We start from the raw sequence: 18,913 nt of genomic DNA, 5'->3' as shown, positions 1-18,913 counted from the left end.
CAGTGGCTTGAAATTCTGCCCTGGAGCGTCTTCAGCCCCTTGTTTATTTTCCTGTAAAAGAACCACCATACTGGGTACAGTTTATGGCTATCTGATAGCTCCATATTCACTCGCTTCGGTCATTTATTTGGTTTTATTGCTGTTTTCAAATAACAACTAGCATACATTGATTACTCACTATGGACCAGATACAGGGATTGTCACATACTTATCTTAGGACTCTTTACTCTGTCTTTCCAACTATCAGTGTGTGCCTGTTCACAGGTAAGAAATGAGGCCTACAGATTAAGAAAATGACCTAGTAGGAATCTATATTAAAACCTGACTTTCTGACTTGAAAGAACAAGCTAGTAGAGACTGCTTCGTGTCTCCCTCTATGTGATTAAAGCTGGTGCCCTCACATTCCTGAAGGTACGCTCAGAGTAGTATGGAAGCACCCATTTTCTCTGGGGTTGCATGAAATACATCAGGAAGGCTGTGGGCTGTGCTCTGGGTTTAGTATTTTGGTTAGAAATATCTATAATAACCCATTCATTTGGAGGAAAATCAATTAAGTTTTAAAAAAAAATTCTGAGTTTATCCAATGCAATAAAAATTTACCCAGAGGTTTTAAAGTCTGCCTTTTGGTTACGTCCAGCCACCTCTCTAATCATCATTGATGGGCAGCCTGTGTATCTACTTGCAAATGTCCATAAAAATCCTGTGCCCTTATAGTGCTTATCATCAGTAGATGATAGCAAACATTCAGATAAATGCCCCCAGGGGTTCTATGAGAGGTATGAGCAACAGAATGGAGGCATTCTGAGGAGGAGAACATGGGCTTTTCATGACCCCAGGATCAAAACATGCCCCCTGGAGAATGTGCAGATTGAGCAGGTTGGTTTCCAGCAGGGCACAGTGAGGAGGAAGGACACTGAGGTGGAAAAAACAGAGCATGGAAAAGTCAGGGCTGCCCAGGGGAAGCCCAGCAGAGCCTGATGTGGCCCTTCGGTCTGTCACCAGTATCTGTCTGTAGGGAGGATGAGCCATGCATGAGCACCTACTCTGAAAATGATTCCATCTGGAAGGGACTTTAGACCTCATTAATGGTTCATAAACTTTTTAAAGACCTGGAAACCTTTGTTCAAGTGAGATAATACATGGAAGTGCATGGCCAGAAAACAAATAGGAGATTGCTTCTCAGTTTTGGCAGGTCTAGTCCTTGTCCTCCCTCCTTCCCCCAGCAATCCTGAGAGCTTAGACAGAACCTGGAGTGGTTCCAGGACACAGTCAGAACACTGCTGTGAGACACAGGTGAGAGAACTGAGGCTCAGAGAGGTAAAGTCATTTGCTCAAGGTCACACAGCAAGTTAGTGTGGAAGCTGGGAATGGGACCAAGGCCTGTGCCTGCTGGACCAAAATATTTGAATAATTGAGTTAAAAATGTATTGAGTCCTTTTTATAGGCTGGGACTGTGCTCAGTGCTCTGCTCTTGCTGTCTCATTTATTCCCCAAAGAGAGTCTTTCCCACTTAGAGATCCCTTTCCAAGGCACAGCTGTGCGAAGTGCTGGGCTCAGGAAACAAGCAATTCTCAGGACGGATTTTTGGCCTTAATGTGAATTCGTCATTAAGTCCTTGTTCTCAGTAGTTCTTTAAGTCACACTCATGGTGGGGGCTGCCTCACTATGGAGATTTGTGTGAAATGTATATTACCAAAGAATATTGTTTTTTGGAAATGCCACAGGAATGTGTTTTCTAGAGAATTAAAATATAGCTCTGGTCTCTGTTAACACTGGTAGGGCTGCAGTTTTTCTAGAATTAGACTCTAGATGCTCTCTGGGAAAAATGCCCTAGTACATGATGAAGCACCATTTTCTGGCCTCATGCAAAGATCCAGCAGGGCCAATTAAATCCAGGTGAGTTATCCCTCTTAGTAACCTGCCCAGCCTGTTACCTGGTGATTTACTAGTTCCTGGAGTGGGAAGCCTGGCCAGAATTAGTGTCCCTCCTCCTACCTTTGCCCATGTTTCCCTCATTGTTTTCCCATTAGGCCGTGTCCCTTTGCCACAGAGCCTGCAGCAAGTGAAATCCACAGGAGGATGAAGCTGGTTTGCAATTTTATTAGGAATTAGTGGAAATAGATGGAAGCCCTGCTTCTCTAATAACAAGTGAGAAGGGCAGCCAGGCTGCGTTTCCAACAACAAGGCCTGAACTTGAACCAGAGTGAGCCTCCCTGCTACCTGCACTGATTTAGTGCTAAAGTTGATTAGATTTGTTATGATGCTGATTTGTGTTTATTGTTCATAATGAGAACTGGAAAGCTCAAAAACTTGAAGGAGAACAGCACATAATGTAGAATCATAAATCTCCTAACTTTTATGTAGAGCAGTATATTCATTGTTGACTAAAGTAAGACAGGTTCTATGCAGTAGCAGCCAATCTTACAATCATATCTCTAGTGTGTAGCAGGTGCCTGAGACATAGCACATGCTCAACCAATATTTATAGAATAAATTAATAGATACGCAGAGGGTGGATGTATAGATAAGCAGAGGATGGACGGATGGGTGGATGGGTGAATTGAGGAGTAAGTTATCCAGGTGACTTTGTGTGTATAGAATAGTGGTTCACACTTCCAGCACCATGGGTGGACTTCAAAATGACCTTGCATAGAAATCCCTCCATTTTATCTCTTCACTGCCTCTGTACATTTTGTGGCTTGAAGCTAGGGGATTGAAGAGGGCATGTTCTATTGAGGTAACCCCACCCAGCATCTGTTGAATGGCTCTGGGGCTCATCACACCCAGCTCATAACATACCCCATCCCTGCTCTCTCTGCTCCTAAATGACACAATAGATAAAGTCTGTGTCTTCTCTGAACTGTTATGACCCCTGGTCTATAAAGCTGTGACATTTTGCCTCAGATTGTCACATAGGAGATAAATAAACTGGAAGCTGGTGACACCTGGAAGAGGCACATTAGGGTTGCATGCTATGACTGTGTGGGTGTACGGGCGCTGCAGCCCTCGGATCTGCTTCATCTCATCCCATCCATTCCTCTCCTGAGGGATTTGTCAGCGAACCTGGAAGGGTTGGCATCCCCATCAGAGCAGAGGGTGGCATGGAGCCCGTGGCCAGCACTGGCAGTATGCCCGCTTCCTCGGGTGATTCACTGAATTAATCATTCCATGGTTGCAGTTGCTCTTGGTACATTTTCCCCTCCAATATTATTTCCAGTTAGTAATTAATACCTTATTTTAAGTATCCTTAATGTACCAAAAGAGACATTTACACAAATTAAGGGAATTAATAGTACCCAACAGACATTTGTTAAATGCCTACTGTTTGCAAGGCATTATGCTGGGACAGGCGCTCGCTTTCCAGGGGAATTCTCTGTTGTGTGATTCTCAACAAGTCTCTCTCAGTGCATCCACATATAATTTGCCTTACAAAATTTAGTTTATACACAACTCTCTAGGAATAGATTTATTCTTTGAGTGAGGAACTTAATGCTGAAAAGAAGGAAGAAGGTGAAGCTAGCTAGCAACATTTCCCAAAGGGATGGGTGGAGTTTCCATAGACGGAACAAGTATGAACAGGGAATCTGAAGCCAACAGCTTGAGTTGAATCCTGGCTCCAACACTTCCCAGTGGAGTGATAGTAGGCAAGCTACTTAAATCCTCTGCTGTTAAGTTTCTTTGTCTGCAGACCATGAACTATAGTACTCACCTCATCGGGTGGTCATGAGCTTATGTCAAGCACTTAGAACAGTTCCTGGCACATAGTAGACTCCACATGGGTGTGAACTCATTATTTTACATCCACAAATTACTCCATCATTTTAGTATTAAAATCAACCATATTGTCCTTGGACCAATACAGCTGTAGAAGGTAGAAGAGATTGCTGGCTCATATGTCTAACCTGGGATAAGTTGTCCAGGCTTTCAGGAAGGCCTGGCCTTCAGGGGCTGTCCATCTTCTACCCTACCACAACCATTACATAAGAAAGCTATTCAGTAATGACCTCTCTGTTTTTACAGAATAAAAGCAGCATAAAAGCAGCATGCAGTGTGCAAAGTATAGGTGATAATCCTGCCGGTTGGATTTTTCTGGTTTTAAGTGGGTACTTAAACTTTTCAGTAAAAAGTACAATTGAGCCATTGGCTTGCTTTATTTATTTATTTATTTATTTATTTAATTTATTTAGAGATGGGGTCTCTCTCTGTTGCCCAGGCTGGAGTGCAAAGGCGCAATCTCTGCTCACTGCAACCTTTGTCTCCTGGGTTCAATTGATTCTCTTATCTCGCCTCCCAAGTAGCTGGGATTACAGATGTGCCCCACCACACCTGACTAATTTTTTGTATTTTTAGTAGAGACAGGATTTTACCATGTTGGCCAGGCTGGTCTCAAACTCCGGAACCCAAAAGATCTGCCCACCTTGGCCTCTCAAAGTGCTTGGATTATAAGCATGAGCCACTGTGCCTGGCAGGTTTTTTTTTTTTTTTTTTTTTTTTATGATTCTTTGACATCTCAGACTGGCATAATCTTGGCTCAGGGCTGCCACTGAAGAGAAGTATGTTTATAAGAAAATTCAAAAATTCCTGTCTGCACCATGGTTGAACTGCCTTGCTGAGCATGCACAGGGTGCAGAGTACACCTGGGGTCATGGAGAATAACCCAGGCCATGCAGGGCCCAGGACCATAAACCTTTGATCTGAAAATGGGCAGGGAAGATGACTGATGCACGTGAGTTTCCTGGCTGACCTCCCAAATTCCATTACTCAACGTTTTCAAATGGGCAAATGTTGCTTGTATATTGCTGACTTCTGAACCCGACGTTTAATTTATGACTTTTAGCAGATAGAGCTATTTAGTTTCTTTGTCTGCCATCTGCAAATTTTGTGGCCTGAAGCTAGGGGATTGAAGAGGGCATGTTCTACTGAGGTAACCCCACCCAACATCTGTTGAATGGCTCTGGGGCTCATAATTAGCGATCCACTAATTATGATCAAAAGTATTTTCCCCCATCACCTACCCCTTCACTCTACCAGAACACTTTAAAAAAGGAGAATATTTCTGGAGCCTAAATTTCTAATTGATGCCCATGGAATTTTCAGATGTTGTACATATGTCAGTGGAGAGGCTTTTTCCACCTAGAGAGAGGTACATCAGTTTCATCAGATTGTCCAAAGGATTTTGGCCTGAAAAAAATACACTGTTATAGGACAGGGGTTAGCACACCAGGGTTTATGGACCAAATGCAGCCCACTGCCCATTTCTGTGTGGTCCACAAGTAAGAATGGTTTTTACTTTTTTTTTTTTTTTGAGACAGAGTCTCACTCTTGACCAGGCTAGAGTGTGGTGGCACCATCTCGGCTCACCACAACCTCCATCTCCTGGGTGCAAGCAATTCTCCTGTCTCAGCCTTCTGAGTAGCCGAGATTACAAGTCTGCACTACCACACCTGGCTAATTTTTGTATTTTTAGTACAGGCAGGCTTTTGCCGTGTTGGCCAGGCTGGTCTTGAACTCCTGAACTCAGATGATCTGCCCAGGTTTTACATTTTTAAGTGGTTGGGAACAAAAATCAAAAGAGTAATAATATTTCGGGATATATGAAAACTTAAAGAAATATAAATTTTAGCTTTACAGTGGAACATTAAATGAACTCATTTATTTAATTATGGTTTCTGGCTGCATTTGTGCTACAAAGGCAGAGAGGAGTAATGACAGAGAAGACATGGACCACAAAGCTTCAAATACTTACTACCTGACCCTAAGCTGGAAAAGTTTTCCAACCTCTGGTGTAACAAACTATTTCAGAAAGCTTCCTCTTCTATCGTGCTTTTCATACTTCATTATCTTTGCACGGATTTACTGCCTGTCTTGGGTAAAGTGTATTTGCCTTTCCGTGTTCTCATTTAGCTCCCTTGCATTGGGCAGATGCAGAAGCTCAGACAGAATGAGGTGTCTGTTCCTGGGCGTGGAAAGAGGCGGTTGCACGCTCAGCACCTGCAGCCTTGCGGTTTGTGATGAACACAATGGGACAGGGGGAAGTAGGTTTCCAAGAAGACATTGTGGATGAGGGGACATTTAGGCCAAGACCTAAGGAAGTGAGAGCATGGCAGCCACTTCAGAATGAAGGGCAAGACTGAACAAAGAGGGAGCAACTGGAGAGCCTCATGGTGTATTCAGGAGAACACCAGCCACCCAGGTTAGGCAGTGTATAGGTTCTTCAGAAGCAAGAAAAAGGACTGAAATGAAAAGGCGTCCCTATTTTCGGAAATGCTGTGCTCTGCTTCTGGGTGAAGGGATTTGGTCTTCTTTCAGTAACTGCACCTTGCAGCAGGGTAGCCTGGAAGCTCCGTGTCGCTGGCTGCATTCACACATTAAGTGTTCCCAGCTGTAAAATGGGGACGATGAAGCTATGAGCAGCTTAAAGGGCTTTATCCAGCACCTGACCCACCCTGAGTGCCTAGTAAATGTTGTGTGATTAGGTGTCTGTGAAGGGAGTGGAGACTGGAATTGAGCTATGAATTCTGAGGAAGGACAAAGCTATGTTCCTTCAGTATAACAATATGACATGTTCCACAGGTCAGGAGAGCGCTTTCCTTTCTTCAGTGCTGCATTCCACAGACATGCAATTAGCGCTTGTGTTGAGCCGGGCATTCTGCTAGGCCCTGGGGACACCCTGTGAAAGAGCTTGCAGTCAAGCAAGGAAAGGGGTAGGCCCAGCCTGTGAAGGAGGGAGCAAGTGGATTGTGTGAGAGCATTTGGGATGGGAGGAGATACGGCCACCAAACCAGGCTGGAAGAGGCGGACGAATACACTCGTTTGGAACCTTCTGATGAAAAAGAGCAAGGCTGCGATCAGACACTCAAGAGCAGGGATTTGTGAACAGTCATCCAAAACCACACTGGGGGAGGAGGAGGGAGCAAAAACATAAAATAAACTACCCATAGCCAATAATGTGAGGGAGGCCAGCAGAAAAGTAGACTATGAATTCCATGCATTTCACTATAAATCAGAAGGTGGTGCCAAACAATTTTAAGTATGTGTCGGAGAGGATGCACTGCTAGAGATACTTCTGTTTACATAAATTTATGTTAAAATACCACAGGGTTCTTTCATTTCTTCACAGGGTTCATGTTTTGACTCTCGAAAAATGTCTTTTTAGAACATACTTCTTTGATTTTCAAAGTTTGTGGAGGTATGAGTCAATTTTTTCCCCTTTGAAAATGAAGTTGAGAAAAGGGTCAGATGTAGTCTCACCCTAATAGGAAGAATTTTCTGGAGAAGGACGTCAAAATACCAGAAATACTCAAATCTTAGCCAGTGTCCACAGCTTCACTTCCCTCAAGACAGCAGAAAGTAGATGTGAAAACATCACCCTTGACTCCCTGGCACCACCAAAGGCCAAGTTGAGGACTTGATAAATCCTGAGCTCCTGGTTTGAGTCACACATATTAAGCCACTGTAGAATATTGTTGCTGCTTTTCCTGTTGGATATATTTTAATTATCATTCCAAATTAAATTACATTTTAAGTTTTAAGAAAAGGTAAAATATTATGATATTAAGTGGTTTCATTAACCATTTGTAATTCTACTTTCCTTTAAGATTGATTCCTGTTCACTGAGTAAAATGTCTATTTGGACCAAGGTCTGGCAATAGTCATATTCATTCTCTCTCTGTCCTTCCTTCCTTTCTTCCTTCTAGGGATCACTACTTGTGTGATGTGTCATGGGCAACACAAGAAAGAATTTCTTTACAGTGGCTGAGGAGGATTCAGAACTATTCAGTCATGGATATTTGTGACTATGATGAGTCGAGTGGAAGATGGAACTGCTTAGTGGTGAGACTGAATGAGGATGTTCTTCTTTTAAGGCAACATGTGATCAGAGGGTCTATGCAGTTGGGGAGAGTGAAGGCTGGGAATCAGGAAATGAGGTTTGAGTTTCTCTTCTTTCTGAATCTGTCTGATCCAGAGGCAAGAAAATCTTGAATAAGACTCCTAGATAACCTGCCATCCTGAGATGCTTGTATTTCTCCTATACTGACTAGTCATACTGTTTTAGTTATGGATACTATCACTTGGGAAGGGAAGAGGAGGTGACTGGAAACCCACAAGTAGAATCTGATGTTAATATTTTAAAAACCAAAGAGGGCCAGCAGCTGCAAGCTCAACAGTGTGTTTCAATAAAGATATATAGGCAATGAGGAATAACTGGCTGAGCGTAAGCTAAACAAGACAAATATTGTGAGGCCACAAACCCATTTCCATATTGTCACTGTCTTTAAGCAGGAAACAGCTTTAGAATGTAAATAAATAGTTGCCAATCTGAGAGGGTGGCAACCCAGAGGCTGACTCTGTTCATCCAACCTTGAGGTGCTGAGAGGCTTCTAGCCAGGAGACCACGAGGTCCAACCAGAATGGCGGTCAAAGTTAAAGTCCCTCTGGGAGCCCACAGTTTAGGAGGGGTGGATCCTGGAAGAGGTTTGCTGGTGTATGCCAAAGACACCTCCCTAATTTCCCTTATCTAGTCATGGACCCTGTGCCTACACACCTCCCCTCTCTGCTCCCATCCTGGCTAGGCTCAGGGAAGATTCTCATCTCCCAGAACTGGAGTCCCAGTTATCTTGATTCACTTATTTATTTACGCAACAAACATAGAATGCCTGTTATGTTCCAAGCTCTGTGCTAAGCTATGGATTTTTCTAAAAAGTAAATTAGTCAGTATGCCTGCCCCCAAAATGTTTCTGTTCTAGTTTGGAATATTATCAAAATAAATAATAAAAACTACCACTTATAGTATACCAGGCACTGTGGAGCTGAGGATCAATGTTTATTTAAAGAGCTGGCTCAGGTCACAGGGCATAGTCAGAATTTAAACTGCAAAACTCAAGCTCTTTGCTTGCTGCCAATGAAATCCTCATAATATCAAGGTTGTGCCATTAAAAGGGTTCAACCAAGGTACAGAGAAAACAGGGCAAAAGAAGATGATCAGCGTTACTGAGGGCAGGCGGAGTGAGAAGGAGATGACATGGGTGAGCTACAGAGTAGCCTGGGATAATAGGTTGCCATATGCTGAGCAGATAAGGGCAAAAGGCTGTATCAGCAGAGGTCTATGCAAAGGCATCCAATGTGAATAGCTTGGAGCATGCAGGGACTAGGGACTGGGGGAGAGGCACAGTGGGGAGCACTGAGGCTGGGGATATAGACGAAGACTCAGGTGCCATTCTGAGAGTTTGGACTTACCTCGTAAGAAATGGGGAGTTGTTTCAAGGTTTTAAACAAAAGGGTATCACAATGAGACAGACCTATCTATTGCTAATTAAGGTCAACAGAGAAGAGCAGCAGGATCTCCAAGGAGATTCTAGCAACAGACCCCAGGCAACCTGCTGAGGACATGAACAAAGTCCTTAGCAGTAGAGAAGGACAGAGAAGTCAAAGAACTAGGTGACAGGGGCTGAAAGAAGTGAGTATGAGGAGGGCAGGAATCTAGAATGACCCCACATCTCTGGCTTGGGTGAACAGGTAGGTGCCACTAATTAGAAGAAGAAGGAAGGAGTAGAACAGGCTGGTGGGACAGAGGAAAACAAATGAAATTCCCTTTAGTATTGTACATGCTGGATTTAAAACACCACTGGAGCTTCCAAAAGGACCCAGGCTAGAACTTTAGGCAAGAGAGGCAAATGATCTAATGTAGTGACTTAAAATATGCTAACATAAATAAAATATATACATGGAGATAGTTTCGAATTATTATAAGTATAGCTCTATTTATATAACCACAATTATGGCTACAGATTCATCTTACTTCTCTTTGAAATGTTGTTATTGTATCTTTCCCTTTCTAGGCACGGCAACACATTGAAATGAGTACTACTGGCTGGATTGGAAGAGTAAGTGTTATGAGTTGTGGGGTTTTATGGGTGAGTCAGCTACTCAGCTATTTGATATGTAGTTATTCAAAACTAGGGCTCTAAGTGATATGTTATTAATAGCAATATTAGTTAACCTATTTCTCAAAATACGTAAATTTTCCCTAAAGAGATATTGTTTTGTAGAGAATATATAACACACACAGTTGGAAAAAGTAAGAGGATAAGTGAAAAATCAAAAGCAGAGACAACAAAACACAATGTACTCCTGGCAAGTTGTGGCTCCCAGCTAGTTAAAGGGCAACCATTGCTGAAAGTCGGCCAAGGTGTCCAATGTGCTTATTGACCTCACATTTGAAGTTATGTGCCTTAAAGGCAGAAAACACAGGTTCTGTGTCCAGCCTGCACAGATGCCTACGGAGATGTGACTACAACCAGCAGAAAAACTCAGCAGCAACCACACAGTGCCTGCTATGCACCTCTCTTTGGAGAAAATCATACTCTTGGGCTCATGCTTTATTAGGCGTCTGGATGCAGAGCTTTATCCAGGAAAGTGTGGTGACCCTCAGGGACTTGTCATGCTTCTCAGTCCCACTGATTTATATACACATTGTACAGAATTACTACCCAGATTGCTACAAGACCATGGAATGTAATGAGTTGATGAAGGAACTCCAGTCATCATGTCACCTTGCATAGTAGATGAGGAATGAATCTCACTTAATTTTTATGATCATTTTCATTAAGCTCCCTTTAAGAGGGAAACAAAGTGACCCCCTAAAATGTAAAGATTTTACATCTCTTGGGTCATAGAGGTGATGTTCCCAGTCCAAGAAGACAACCCCTTCCAGCTGGGCTTGGAGCTCCGGCAGCATTCACACGTCCTTTTCTTCAGGCATTGATTGGGCAGAGGGGAGAGGTTTGCCAACATGAAAAGTGGTTTCCTCCATGGCAAGAGACACGCTACACTTCCTCACGACTCTTTGAAAAAAATATGTTTTTTCCTCTCTGTATTTAACCAGACAGATGCCACTTTTCACACATTTCTACTAGGCACAACTCCATCCAGGGGAAACAGGGAAATGTATTAAAAAGATAAGGCTGTGAACACAGGTCTAGAGAGGGGAATGTGTTTTAAAGCTCTGTAATGAGAACACCAAGTGTACCACACGCCTCAGCTTGCTCCATAAATGAATTCGCTTTGAATCACTAAATAGAAGAGGGAAGCATTTTTCTTCCTTCCCAAAATGGGAGCTGATGAGAGAGGAAACATCGAGGGTGAAGTGAACCAACAATTTTAAAAGACCATCTCCTACCTGCTCTTAAATGTAGCTAGGAAATCAAAATTGTAAAGCAACATATTCCTTTCAGGCTGGGATAGACTCCCTTCTACTTAAATTGCATTATGTTCTGAGTACTATCTTTTATTGAACTGTAAAAAAATGGAAATTTTGTTCTATATTTCTATATAAATATTTTTTGTGAATTGTTGATCATATTTAACAAAATGAAAAGGCTTATAATAAAAATAACTATACGAATGTTTTTATGTGAAATATACAACAGACATTTCTTATGGCATATAGTCCAGAAATGGTTAAATACTAAATCTGACTTTCAAAAAGAAATATGTGTAAAAACAGGAAAGAAAAATATCCCATAATTACAAACCACTCCAACCTGAAATAATAAAAAATACTATGTCTGTTTCAAGAGAGCACGTTTGTGACATTGAGGAAATTTACCGCTTCAAAGTGAAAGGTTAATGCTATTTTCCAGGTGCCTGCAGTCAGAAGTCATAGTTATCATCCATAAAGAAAAGATGTCTCCAAATCAGCAACAACTTCTATTTATTGTTTTCTACAAACCTCTTTATGTGCATTCTCTCATTTACTGCTTATGAAAATTACCTATGAGTATGGTCTTTTGTTCATATTTCATAGAAAGAGAATTTTATTTTTGAGAAACTCTACTTTCATTTAGCATATAAATGGAGCATGGATTTTTGAGCACGGGTATTGGGGGGGACTTTCTAAAATTAAAGTTGGTAGTGAGATGAGACCCTGTGCCTTAATGTTCTTTTGTTCTCTATGATTTTCTAGTTTAGGCCTTCAGAACCTCATTTTACCGCTGATGGTAATAGTTTCTACAAGATCATCAGCAATAAAGAAGGTTACAGACATATTTGCTATTTCCAAATAGATAAAAAAGTGAGTATCCTAACATAATTATTTCATATTGACCTCCTTTTTTCTGAAACCGACTTGAAGTGGAAATCATTTGGTAAAGTGGATCAATGTGTATAAAAAAATCAGACTAATTCAAACTCCTCAGTGGTGTATTGTGTAACGTGGAATGGGGCGGGGAAACCCAACAGGAAAATCCAAGGTTATTTGAATTCCTGATATAAATGATTTAACCCTCCTCTTTAAATAGAGTCTCTAATCAATCTCTTTCAAAAAAAAAAAATCAGGACTGCACATTTATTACAAAAGGCTCCTGGGAAGTCATTGGGATAGAAGCTCTAACCAGCGATTATCTGTGAGTATTGTAACAATCGATAGGATATAAACCTACTTGTCATAATCATGCCCTCTTTGCCCAGAAGCAGGGAAAAAAATCTCCTCCAAATAAAGAGTAGTCTTTTTGGAATGTGTTCAATACTTTTTTTCTTTTTAACATACGGAAGCCTTAATGATTTTCACATATGCTTAGCAGATTTGATACCATGCCACCAGGCAGCTCTACCTCTTGCTCTTACCTGCTTTACATTACAAGAGCTGCATCCTCTTTTACTTGAACGTGGTGGAATGCTGAACTAGCAATCGGGGGCATTTTGTTAAATTTCAGCTGGCACTGATTTTTTGGAAGGCTTGGAAAGGCAATTTTATCTGTCCATGTCCCGGTCTTACTCTTTGCAAAATTGAAAGCTTTGCAGAAGCTGTCAACTGCCATATATGAGTTGGTAGAAAAGGGGGTGTTATTTTTCATTAGAATCTTAGGCATTTCAATGATTCTTCATTGGTCTAATCATGGAGGAATTTTGCCACTGCATGAAGTAGTTTTTGAAGACCCTCTTCAGCAGTGACTCTGCTGCTCTCAGTAACGTGGGGCTCCTGCCATCTAGTAGCTTATGTTACAAGATGGAAAATACAGCAATCGGGATCAATGAGTGGGGTCTAAATTTCAGGCTAGCTGTTCCAGTCCTATTTTTCTGACAAAAGCCTTCTTTTGAGTTTTTACTTTTCACTCTAATTAAGGAAGAAATCCCTGGTTTTACGTATTTTAGTCTGTTAAAAACAAGACCTTTCTGTGTAGAGATGATGGAGAAAAATGGCTTCTGCAGGGTGAGGGACGGGGAAGCGATGGCAGAGGTGGAAGGCACCCATGCGTGGGCTGGGTGCTTGCTCAGGGTTGGGGTCTGAGTGTTGTGGAATGCCTCTGACTTCTTAAAAAACGTAATTAATATATGTTTCATTTTTTCTCTTCCCAGATACTACATTAGTAATGAATATAAAGGAATACCAGGGGGAAGGAACCTTTATAAGTAAGAGCTCTGTCAAATTGTTGACTTGAGTCATTTTAGCTGACGAACAATTTCTGAATTCTATTTTTATTTTTTGCCTTGTCCTAACTAATGCTAAACCGGTATTGCTATTGAGCACTTTTTATTCCTTCATAAGTCAATCTGCACGTCCACAAAAGAGAATAGCTTTATTCGATGTTCTGTGATATTTCCAAATAATGGGAGGTTTGAGGTTACTATTAATTCATATATTTATTTCATGTTAAAAAAAATTTTTAAAAAGAGGCCTGAAGATTGCGTTGGCATTCTGCTATCTTTGCAACTAGAACATGGCTTTATTCAGTTCTTTCCTTTCACTTATCTTTTCATCAAGCACTTAATTTCCACTGTTGGTTTTACAGAATTCAACTCAGTGACTATACAAAAGTGACATGCCTTAGTTGTGAACTGAATCCAGAAAGATGTCAGTACTATTCTGTGTCATTCAGTAAAGAGGCAAAATTTTATCAGCTGAGATGTTCCGGTAAGTCTGAGCTCCCTGGGAGGGAGGGCAGTTGCCACTGTTACTTCGAAGCAACTCCCTCTGTTCCTTTTGAATCTGAGGAGCTCTTGAAATCACCTAAGTCCCCTTCTCTTCAGTCACGTTTAAGTAGTGAGTTTCAACAACCTTTTCTTACCCTTCTCACTGAGAGACTTGCATAGCTTGCTTTAGACCGAACACACACACACTCATGCACAATCACACACCTTTGTGTATTACAGAAGCACTTCAGCCTTAAATACATACATAGTGGGGGGTTTTAAATGATTATTTTATGCACTCATCCCTTTCAATGAGAAAAATATATGTAGCTGGTGCGTGTCACCCAACATACTCACTGCTCCATCTTCTGCTGTTGCTATTGCTATTATTTATTATAAATGAAGAAACCTGGGCAAGGAGTGGCCAAGTGATTTACACAGGTGGTCACACAGTGAGTTACAGGCACAACAGGGTTCAAAACAGGCCTCTGCCTCCTGAGCCCTCCCTTTTAAACAGTGTGCCAGGTTACTTCTCAAAATGGGAGAAAGGATCTTGATATTCTGAAAAGAACTGTCCATAGCACAAATAAATAGTGTTTTCAAACCAATTATCTGAGTCTTCCCTCACTAGTATATTTTATTATTATGCTTTCCTTTATGGTTCTTTACTATGACTGTTTTTAGAAATTATTCCTTGGGCATGTGTTCTATTCTATGCACTGTGCTAAAAGCTTTATATTCATGATCTTGTTTAATCTTTAAGAAAGCTCTATCAAGCAGATATTATTATCCTCATTTTATATGTGAGGAAATCAAAGCACAGCTATGTTGTCCTAAGTTATACAGACAGTAAGCCAGGATTCATCCCCAGGTCTGTATAGTACCTTCACTGTGGTTCTAATCCTGTGTAAAAATTAATATTATCATCCAAATGCATAAAATTAAAGAGCTCACAAAATAGCTTTTCTATACATTACCTTCCACTCTGCAACTACCACAGTTGGGATAAATAGTGACGATATGGGCTTGTGAGAAAAACACTTTTGCATGCCAGAAAGAAATCGCTTATCCAAGTCAGGCACTGTGCAGATGTGCTGCCTGGCTCTGGGATTCCTTGGGAGTGGGGGCAGCAGGAGAAACCCCTCCCTTCCTAGGGAGGCTGACTCCAAGCCTCTGCAGCCCACCTGGGCAGGACCTGAAAAGCCCTGTGGTTATCCTGAGATCACGGCTTTAGAGTGGAGAAGAATAACAGCTCACATTCTCTCTTGTAGATGAGTCTATTGGGCTGAGAGGATAATGTGCCCAAGGGCCCAGCAGGGCACAGTTTCATTTCCCGATTTATTCTACTGAGCCCTGTGCCTTTCCAGTAATACCTCTTAACACTCAAATTGCAACTATTTTAAGGAAGGGGGAAGGAGAAACAGCTAACATTTATTAAACTTCTTATCCCTTATAATGTTTATATGTTCTATCAAAGTTAAATGATAACAAATGTTATTTTTGAAAAGTCATGTAGACTATCTTTTCTAAAAAAAGTATTCATCTAAAACATTTTTCCCCAATTGTGTTAACAGGTCCTGGTCTGCCCCTCTATACTCTACACAGCAGCATGAATGATAAAGGTATTTTCTCATATTTTACTCTTTATTTGTTTTTAAGAATGTGTTAATAACACCAACATGTACTTAGCATTGTGTGATTTTCTTTGGCTTTGTGTCTTGACAATGAGTAGACCACAAGCCTTATAAACTGAAGTATGTGTAGTCCAATCAGTGAGTTTTGTGTTTGCTCATTATTGTACTGCATAATCCACATTGTTCACATTGCAATGAATGACTGCTGTCTCCTGTATTTCTTTAGAGCTGAGAGTCCTGGAAGATAATTCAGCTTTGGATAAAATCCTGCAGAATGTCCAGATGCCCTCCAAAAAGCTAGACTTCATTATTTTGAATGAAACGAGTAAGTTAAATTCCTTTAACTTACATGGATAGTAATTTTCATGGAAACACCAATGCACTCTAACTAAATATAGTAATTTGATCTGAAAATCTATATTTTATATTATATATAAATCTAATTTAGAAAATTATTTCTCCATGAAATGTTTTGTCACAAGAACCACTAGTTTTACATCCTTTTGTCTTAAAATACAATACCATTCTGCATAAAACTTCTGTCAAAAGGGAAGGGACTGGGAGAACATGCTCTATTGCTAGTTCAGTTTTATCCCATTAGTGATTCGATTCTATTAGTGTTAATTGTGTGTTTAACTTAATGACATCCTAAGGTATTTCGCCTTTAACCCAAAGAGAGCAAGGATACCTGAGAGAGTTGTATAAAACAATTCATGTTAGCTATAAAATGTTAAAACTTCAGTCTCAGGAGAGAAATTTTGGATTTTTCCAAACCCTCCTGACGTCCCATAGTATAGTCCCTGGTCTGGTTGTGTAATTATGGATTATATTCAAAGACTAGTAAGAACAATGGGTTTCTTTGAGTAGAAAGTCTTGTTATTTATTGTTTGTTTTTCTTTATTTTTTCCACTAAAGGCTAACAGCCTATAGGGGAGAGAGGAATCTATTATATTAGGATTGATTCATTTTAGGCTTTTAAAAAAGTTTAGGATAATAGAAAAGCTTCAACACATCTAATTTTAAATATCAAGAAAAGCACAGGAAAGTATAGCATCCTCATGAAGAACAGTTTAGAGCAGTGCTACTCAAACTGAATGTGCATATGAGTCACCTGGGACCTTGTTAACATGCACATTCTGACCCAGCAAGTCAGGAAAGGTCCAGGATTCTGCATTTGTAATAAGCTTCTAGGTGATGCTAGTGCTACTGACCCTTGAGCTGCATGTAAGTGGCAAGAGCTTAGAGTGTTCCAGAGCTAACATTGACAGCCTGGTACAGAAGGCACTGAATACTGAGCTGTGACATTCTGTGTCAGTTGTGAACACCAGGGAGCCCCTGCAGGTTTTAGGGTCAGGGAAGCCACATGAGTAGATGGATGACTTGATACAGGATGTCAGATGAAGCTATGGGGGTGGAGACGTCTTATTGGGAGGTGGTTATCAACATTCAAACTACAGAAAGGACGGATGAATAGTGGGTCAGGGAGAAGGGAGCTGGGAAGGCAGGACTCTGAGAATAGAAAGAACCCCCCAAATAGAAGACTGTGCATCTCCAAAAAAGTGGAACTGAACTAATGCCAATTCAAGCAAAGCGGAGATCAAATGATGGATTTCACATATTCATTAAAAATATCATGGTCAGTTGATAGTTTGGTGTTCTATTGAAATTACGTTAGAGACTTAAATTTTGCTCTTACAAGCACATTCAATCAGAAGACATAAAAGTAGTCAGCAAAATATAAATTGAAGAAAAATCTATCTATAAATTTTGCTCCCAAATCTTTCTTTTATTTTCAAGTAAAATAATTGTAACAAACATAAACAAAAAGGAAGATAAATGTCAGGAAAAAATAGCTCTAGAGATAAGGATTTTTTTTTTCCTACAATTAGAATCTACTGAATCTGGAATAATCTTATTTAAATGTGGAAAAACTCTTTTTTTATAGGTCTATTAGTATAACTCATCTTTTATTTGGGAGTAAAGGAAACTGGCTCATTATTTAGGCACAAATTTATTAAACTGATGTTAAATCAAGCACAGAGAATGAAACAGACCCGTGGGAGATCATACAGAATGTACGCAACAGTTTGCTCCATATAAACCCGATCTCATTCTGTGAAACACAGAGCTGAAAATGGGAACTCAGCTTTGCGGTCTGGGATGGCAATAAGAATTACAAAAATGTTATTAAATCAGAATTCTAAAATAGATTTGGGGCCAACTAAAAATCCTAACCAGCGTCAAGAAAATTCAAGAAGAGGAAAACATTTTGGAGGAAAACTTAGAACATAAGCCATAAACAAACTAGATAAGTAGATCGGATGCCAAAGAACAGAATCATAAAAACAAAACATTAGAAATTCTAAGATGCACTTTTATTTTACTAGGCACCAATGTATTTAATAGATACATTAGAAACAACTTTATGTTTTAACATTAACTAGTATTTTAACCTGAAAGAAAATGTCGTTATATCTTAAAAATGTGCTGAATCCAAGCAGTTCATTTTCTTTTTCTACTCTCATTTAACAAATTGTTAAACTCTAGAAATCACTTGCTACTGACAGAGATAAGGAACAAAATCTTGTGCTAATAATTTTTCTTAACTCACTAATTAATCTTTCTGTTTATTTAGAATTTTGGTATCAGATGATCTTGCCTCCCCATTTTGATAAATCCAAGAAATATCCTCTACTACTAGATGTGTAAGTATTCAAGAGAAGGGAGCAATTTAGAACTATTGGAATCATATGTATTTTTCTCAGCGCAGCTTACTGAAAAATGGAGCCAAATGCATCCTTTCCCTCTTCCTGAATCACTGTTTACTATTTCTTCCTTTCACTTTACAGCCACAAACCCCAACCTGTGTTTTCTCACATCTTCTTAATAGAGAAAAGAGACACTCCTTTTCTGTCATAATGGCATATAGGTTTTCTATTGTTTTGCTTTTCTGAACTCCAAGGGAATTCCAAAGAAATTCTTAAGTCTGGACATTTTAACAAGCAAGAAATGGGTATTAACAGCCTTGACAGTCCTCTTACCCCAGCTCCCACTGGTTGGCTCATGTTTCTCTTCCTTTAGTTCCTGAAATATTATCACCAGCTATTTTCTATTCCCCTTTTTGGTGAAGCGAAGTGATAGAGGAGAGTGTTCATTATAAAAATTTCAAGTATTTGAGAAAGTTATGAAATCACAAGTCTTTGAACATTGAATGTGAACTCATATGAATTCTAAATACCACAGCTTTATAAAGTACTTTTTATAATGATTAGTAATACACCATACCTTAATCCTTCTAAAATTGCCTGAGAGTCACCCATGATGCCATAATGTCACCCTCTTCCTGTCCTGGCTTGTATCATTTCCTA

General features: G+C 40.2%; 1 protein-coding gene across 1 annotated transcript in view; it reads left to right on the top strand.

Moving 5' to 3' along the window:
• Positions 1-18,913, top strand: part of DPP4 (dipeptidyl peptidase 4) — an 82,987-nt gene that overhangs the window by 42,652 nt on the left and 21,422 nt on the right. The window contains exons 10-18 of the mRNA XM_037745213.1: positions 7,698-7,833; positions 9,840-9,884; positions 11,966-12,073; positions 12,337-12,404; positions 13,357-13,410; positions 13,791-13,912; positions 15,486-15,533; positions 15,772-15,870; positions 18,181-18,250. Coding sequence (XP_037601141.1) covers positions 7,698-7,833; positions 9,840-9,884; positions 11,966-12,073; positions 12,337-12,404; positions 13,357-13,410; positions 13,791-13,912; positions 15,486-15,533; positions 15,772-15,870; positions 18,181-18,250 — 750 coding nt within the window. The remainder of the gene's footprint in view (positions 1-7,697; positions 7,834-9,839; positions 9,885-11,965; positions 12,074-12,336; positions 12,405-13,356; positions 13,411-13,790; positions 13,913-15,485; positions 15,534-15,771; positions 15,871-18,180; positions 18,251-18,913) is intronic.

The sequence above is a fragment of the Cebus imitator genome, unplaced genomic scaffold (assembly GCF_001604975.1).
Source record: "Cebus imitator isolate Cc_AM_T3 unplaced genomic scaffold, Cebus_imitator-1.0 Scaffold10, whole genome shotgun sequence".
NCBI classification, from domain to species: Eukaryota; Metazoa; Chordata; class Mammalia; order Primates; family Cebidae; genus Cebus; species Cebus imitator.
The sequence above is the reverse complement of the archived record's forward strand: the minus strand, read 5'-3'. Positions and strand labels throughout refer to the sequence as shown.